Raw genomic sequence first — 7,131 nt, 5'->3', positions numbered from 1 at the left:
AGAAGAAAATTAGCTGGGGTTCATGAAGTAGATTCTAGCACATCAGTGCAAGCCCAGCTAGACGCCATGGCCAAAGAGATAAGAAATTTGACCTTATCCAAGGTCTAGCGCCAACCTTCACCAATTTATGATTTCTGTGGAATGGGTTATCCCATGCATGAGTTTCAGGCCTCAACTGCAGATGAAGTGGTAAATATTATTGGAAGCTTTGAGAGAGACAACTACCAGAGTGGTAATAATTTTAACTCTATAAGACAAAGGCACCCAGGCTTTTCTTGGAGTTTACCAAGTGGTAGCCTGAACTCATGGCAGCAGAATAACTTTAGACCCCAGGGACAGGGAGCTACAGGTTTTCAAAATTAGCAGAGGCTGAAATATCAGCCTCCACAGTCTAATAAGTCTAGCATGGAAGATCTAATGAAGGCCTTTATTTTTAAGATATATGAGAGGCTTGAAACCCATGGCTCAGTTATACGAGAAAATGGCACTCTTATCGAAGAATCAGGCACAACGTTTCTAAACTTGGAAAGACAGGTTGGGCAACTAGCTAATCTATTGTCTGAGAGGGTTCCAGGAACTCTCCCTGCTGATACTGAAAGAAATCCAAAAGAGGTAATAAATGCAGTGTCTTTGATGAGTAGGCACGTATTGGAGGATCACGGGGCAAAATAAAGGTATGAGTGTACTGAAGGACATGTAGAGAATGTGGAGGAGCAAAAAATAGCAACATTCAAGAAGATGAAGTGATGGTAGATGATGGTCTGAAGAAGAGGGGGAAGAATAGAGCTTAGAAGAAGAAAGAAGATGGAATTTCAATGAATAATGATATTGAAGAGAGCAAATACATGCCTGCTCTACCTTTCCCCTAGAAGCAAAGAAGAGAGAAGTTGGATAAACAATTTGAGCGCTTTTTAGAAGTGCTCAAGCAGGTGCATGTGAATATACCTTTCACATAGGTGCTTTCGCAGATGCCATCTTACGCTAAATTCTTGAAGGAGATATTATCAAGAAGCGGAAAGTGGAAGAGACATCGGTTGTCAAGCTGACAGGGCATTGTAGTGCCATTTTGTAAAATAAACTCCCTAAAAATGTGGACATCCAGGGAGTTTTACTATACCTTGGTCTTTAGGGGGTACTAAGTTTCAAAACTCTTTGTGTGATTTAGGTGCTTCTATTAATCTTATGCCTTTGTCTATTTTCAGGAAATTTAAGGGACAGATTGTCAGTACCTGTGTCCTTGCAGCTGGCGGATCAGACCATAATCATACCGGAAGGAATAGTGGAAGATGTGCTAGTTCGGGTGGACAAATTTGTGTTCCCTGTGGACTTCATTGTGGTGAACATTGAGGAGAATAGGGAGGTCCTGCTAATTTTAAGAAGACCTTTTTTGGATACGGGTAGAGCAATTCTTGATATTTAGGAAACGCAGCTCATGCTCAGAGTGGGGGATGAAAGGCTGATCTTCAAGATGGAAGGAGAAAGGGGGCCCTGAAAGAGAAAATTAGAAAGAGTGAAACTGATAAGTGTGGGGTGTACCCAAAGAAGGCCGAAAAGAAGCTCTCAGCATGGATGTGTGCACTGGGTCGGGCGTGCAAAGGCATTCCCGACTTTGACTTAAACCCCGACTAGATGAATCAGGGAAGTTTCCTTTACCTCTTGCTTTTTTATTTGTGTGTCATAGGACATGCCATAATTTAAAGTGTGGGGTGGGATATGTATATGTATATGTACATGTATGTTTGTGTTCGTTTATTGAAAAAATTTGACTTTTCTCGACGATAGATTTCCTCGACTGTCTTCTTAAGGGATCAAAGTCGAAGAAAAAAATATATTTTGTTTTTCTTATGTAGTGTAATAATTTTACATTGATTTTTCTTTGTGCTGCGGTTCTTTTCTAAGGGTTTTGCTTGTACTGGGTGTAGTTAGTTTCTTTTCTTTTCTTAGGAATAGTGAAGTCTTGTGCTTTGGTATTAAATGGAGATGACTTTCTTGACTTTGTTGTGCCTTGAGAGCAGTGAAGGCCTTATTTGTGATCCCATAAACTAATCATTCGGGATATTTTACTTCCCAGATGGACCCTATTTTGAGAAGTTTGGTTACCTCGCCTTTGATGAAAGAGTGTTTGACCTCGGACTGGGGCCTTCTTTTTTGCTTCACTAGATGGAATTTCGGGTCCACGCTCAGTTTATGGTAATAATTTCTGGTGGGATCCTTGTCATATCGAGATGGGACCAAGAAAAATAATTCATATTAGCTATAAGAAATTGAATGAGTTTTTTTCTGAGCTCAGGAGTTAATGTCGTGCCCAGGTATACCTTCCGATCGGGCAGATGTTCGATCAGCACGACCTGCTCCAGTTCTTCGACCGTTGACTTGGTAGCGTCGGAATCATCGGGGGCTATAAAAGATTGAGGAACCCCGAAGTCATCATCTTTGTCAATCCCTTGCTTGTCCGATTGGGTCGAAGCTGGTATCGATGATTGCTATTTTGCTTCTTGTTTCGCTTTCGAACTTGAGTCCTTTGTCGACGAGAGTGCTGATATTGGAACTACTTCATCGACGACAAACATCTCCTTTGCGGTGGGTTGTTCCCCATAAACTGTCTTTGTCCCATCTGGTGTTGGGAATTTTAATACCTGGTGAAGGGTCGAAGGTACGACCCTCATGTTGTGGATCCATGGTCTCCCAAACAGGGCGTTGTATCTCATGTCCCCCTCGATTACATAGAACTTGGTTTCTTGGGTGGTACCGGCAACGTTTACCAACAATGTTATTTCTCCCTTAGTAGTTTCGCAAGCCACGTTGAATCCATTCAGCACTCGGGTTGTAGGTACGATCTGGTCTTGCAGGCCGAGTTGTTCTACGACCCTCGACCGAATGATGTTGGCTGAGCTACCTGGATCAATTAGCACACATTTAACTCTAGTTTTATTCATAAGTACAGATATTACCAGTGCATCATTATGAGGTTGCATGATTCCTTCTGTGTCCTCGCCGTTGAAGGATAGAGTCCCTTCTGGTAAGTAATCCCGAGTTTGTTTTTCTCTTGTGATTGACACTTTGGTGCATTTCATCATCGGACATTGAGGAACATCGAACCCTTCGATGATCATATGGATGACGTGTTGGTATTCATATTGTCCGTTTTCTTTGTTGGAATACCTATTTCGGAAGTGATTCTTAGCTCGGTCACTTTGAAATTCTCGAAGGTGACCGTCGTTGAACAAACGGGCTACTTCCTCCCTCAATTGTCGACAATCCTCCGTCCTGTGGCCATGTCTGCCATGATATTTGCATATTTGGTTGGGATCCCTTTGTGTTGGATCAGTTTTCCAAGGTCGAGGCCACTTGTTATCTTTGATGCGTCCAATGGCCGATATGATGGCCGCTGCATCCATATTAAAGTTGTACTCCGACAATCGTGGTGCTTCTTTGGACTGATAGATCTATCAAAGCCGTTTTTACTCATGAGTCCCCATGAACTTTGACCTCGATCATTTCTCCTTTTGTTTCGTGTAGAGTTTCTCTAAGATCCACTATTCTTACGGTCTCCATTATTTGGTTGATATCGATATCTATTTGACCTTGGTTCTCGGTCTATATCCCTCTTGATTCTATCGATGGGTCTAATAGGATAAACAAACCCAGAAGGAGCCTCTAGTTGATCATCCTCGACCTTGATCTTCGACTGATACCGATTGTGCACATCGACCTAAGTGACAGTTGGGTATTCGATCAAATTTTTCTTCAACTATTGTGAAGCCACTGAACTTTGAACGTTGTGACCTTGAGTGAAAGCTTGAACAGCCCAATCTCGGCGACCGGTGGCAATTCCATTGTTCCATTTGGAACCGAGATACGAATTCTCTGAGCAACTCGTTGTCTGCCTTACCTTGAAAAGGTCCGACTTCCTGGTTTCGACCTTGATGGCCCCGACGTCTGCCTTTACAAAAGAATCTGCAAGCATAGCAAATGAGTCAATAGAATTAGGCGGTAAATTATGATACCATATCATAGCACCCTTTGATAGTCTCCCCGAATTTCCAGCAAGACGGATTCGATCGCGTCATCTTCCAAGTCATTTCCTTTGATAGCACACGCGTATGAGGTGACGTGTTCGTTTGGATCAGTCCTCCCATTATACTTAGTGATCTCGAGCATGCGGAAGTTCTTGAGGATTTGCATCGGAGATGCACTCGAGCGGAAAGGTTTTTGTACGAACTTTTTGGAATCCAATCCTTTCAATATTAGTGGTGCCCCAGGGATTAGGTCGACCCTGGAGTTATAGGTTTTCACCTTCTTATCGTTTTTCTCGATCTTCTTTTCCCCTGACTCAATTCGCTTTGTCAGTTCTTCGAGCATCTTTATGATAGCAGGATTGGTCTCCGATTCCTTCTCGTTTGACTTCCTCCAAACCGATTCGACCCTGTGTACGATTTCCTGGGATGGCTCGAGTTCAACCCTGCTTGGTGTGTGGTTCTGGTTTTGAGCTGGGCTATTTCTTCTTGCTGAGCCTGCAACATTTTGAAGATCACCCGCAGGCTGATCCTGCCATCTTCACCACCACGTGCGCTCTAAGTAGTTGATCGGGCATCCCCGTAGACACTACTTTCTGGATCGGCATCCAGATTTTCATTGATGGCTACATGTGAACTGATGTTGATTGGATCTACAACGGGAATTCCGTCGAGGACAACAGGGGGTACAATATTTCCTGGTGCAATGTTCTCATTTTCGCCATGGTGGCCGAGATCATTGTCAATATGTTGAGGTGCTGACTGAGAGTTTGACATTTTTTAATCCTGTAATTAAAGATACTTCAAAGAACAAGTGTAAAATAGTATGTGTCACAAAATTTTGTGCCAGGTAATCACTATTATCCTTAGCCCCATGGTGGGCGCCAAACTGTTTACCATAAAATCGGATAACAATTGAATTTATACATGATTTTAAGGACACATGATATAACTTGATACAAAGTTAGAAGAATAAATTAGTATTGAAATAGACAACTAAAGAACAAATGCAAACCACACAAGTTGGACAGCCTTGGCCCTCAAGTTTAGTCACCCTTGAACCAAATAAGTATCAGCTGGCTTAAGAACAGAACAAAAAGACAATGATAACTAGCGAATGACAGTATATTGCTTTGTATTACGTGAATATGATCATGTTTACAAATGATCAGACTCCCCTTTATATAGTAGGGGAGTCCTACTCTAAGTACAATTCTATATGAGGTAAGAAATCCCATGATTGGCTAATTAATCAGCCTCTTCTTGATACGTGTCGGGATCCGCGCCGTGATCCTCGACCTATCGTAGATCTTTCGACTTTCTATTATTCGACCCGGTAAGCTTCCATCGATCTCTATCTTGTTTGGTCTTGATTTTAATCGGTCTCAGGGTCACGAGCTCAGCAACTTAACTTTGCATCATGGTGGGATATAATACGAGGCTGAACTTTGGCTCATCGCGTTCCAGTCTCGATCAGTCATAAAAAGGGGCAAGCCCAATTTTGACCGTATACAAATATAACAGGCAAATAATAAGCAATAGAGTACATAACATCAGTTCGTTGGTTCCTGAGTCTGGTTTGGAGAGTTTCACTTTACATAGACAAAAAGAAAATTACAAGATCCATTTTACCAATTTCATAAAAGAAGAGCTCATCTGTGCACCAGCTGCCTCCATTTTTATTTCTTCATCCTCCAATCTTATCCCTGATCGTCATCAGTAAAGGAAGTTAGCGCATAAGGAAATTCTGAATTCTGATTCTCTTTATTCACAAGTTGTCCTGATAAGTGCGTTCACACCTTGAATGAGATTTTGCAACAATTGTCGAAATATCCTCTTTTTGAGGTCCATGTCTAAGACCACATTGCTGGAACACCACCTGTTTGGTAAAATGCCCGAACGAGATGTTATGTTAAAGCCCTTATTTCTTTGACAAAAACCAACGGAAGGATGTACCCTGTTAATTTTGGGATGCAGTTTAGGTTTGACACATAGTTTAGAGATGTTTTCGGCTATTTACTTGAGAAACGTGAGAAGGAATGTGAGCGTGGAAACCAAAGACAGTACAAACAACAGAAGCATTAGCAAATATTGTTAATGGTGCAATGCAAAAAATGCATTAAATTTACAAATAGTAGAAGGCACTTGTTGTTACTTCATCCTTGTTGGCCCAAGTAAAGGTGAAGTTTTGAATACTGGCAAAGGAACTCAGACATGGACCCGGTCCATCTTGTGAAGCACAGTTATGATCAACTCAAACATGTGAGATGCATGTGAAGGAGATAAACCTAACTTATCAGAAGTGATATCTCCTGATCATGATCGAAAAGGTTGCATATTGGATAAGGAGAAAGACTCCTTACACAAAGAGAAACACGGCTTAAGAAATGGATAGAGTTAGAGGATGAGACCAACTAGAACTCTTCCACCAAGGAAGAGTAGCTTCTGTATCCTAGTCATTCTCTAATTGCTAACTCCTTAAATATTAGTGTTGTTCTCTTTTACAGGTAACACACACAAGAAGAAGTTAAACGTGAATTGAGAGCGAAATAGCGAGGCAATTTTGCAAGCAATTCGTGTGTGATTCAAGCGTGCAAACCAGAAACTACTTGAACAAGATAGAAGAACCAGTTCCTAGTGTCTATCTTTTATTCTAGTTCAATTGTAGTGGGTGTTTTAATATTGTACCTTTCAGCTTTATCTAGAAGCAATTGTATTAGGTACGTAGAGTTTTCAAGTTAGAGTTAACTTGAAGTTGTCGCAACAGTTGAGGCTGTGTGCCACAACGGGATTAGAGTTAATCCTAGGTTTACAAAAGAGTTTTTTGTAAATGCAGTTTTTGGCTCAGAGATTTTAGTGAAGAGTTTGGGAAAATCCTACTGGAAAGTAGGGGTCGTGGTTTTTTTCACCTTCTGAGCCAAGTGTTTTCCACGTAAAAATCTGTGTTCTTTATTTTGTGTATTTATTATTCCGCAACAGTAGTAGTTGGAATACATAGAAGAACCAGGTCCTTCTATAATCAAGTTAAGCGAAAATTTGGCACCACACAAATTACCCTCCCCCCCTCCTCTTGTGTGGTATTGAAGTATAAAACATCAATTGGTATCAGAGCAGG

At 41.4% G+C, this 7,131-nt stretch overlaps 1 protein-coding gene across 1 annotated transcript; it reads right to left on the bottom strand.

Annotated features, from left to right (window-relative positions):
• Positions 1-2,483: 2,483 nt before the first annotated feature.
• Positions 2,484-3,398, bottom strand: LOC109206094. The gene is made up of 2 exons (XM_019368864.1): positions 2,952-3,398; positions 2,484-2,636 (listed from the first exon to the last, which is right to left on the bottom strand). Exons 1-2 carry the CDS (start codon positions 3,396-3,398, stop codon positions 2,484-2,486), a joined length of 600 nt encoding a protein of 199 aa, XP_019224409.1.
• Between the last annotated feature and the right edge of the window lie 3,733 nt (positions 3,399-7,131).

Source organism: Nicotiana attenuata, unplaced genomic scaffold, assembly GCF_001879085.1.
Source record: "Nicotiana attenuata strain UT unplaced genomic scaffold, NIATTr2, whole genome shotgun sequence".
NCBI classification, from domain to species: Eukaryota; Viridiplantae; Streptophyta; class Magnoliopsida; order Solanales; family Solanaceae; genus Nicotiana; species Nicotiana attenuata.
This window is presented reverse-complemented; position numbering and strand designations above follow the sequence as displayed.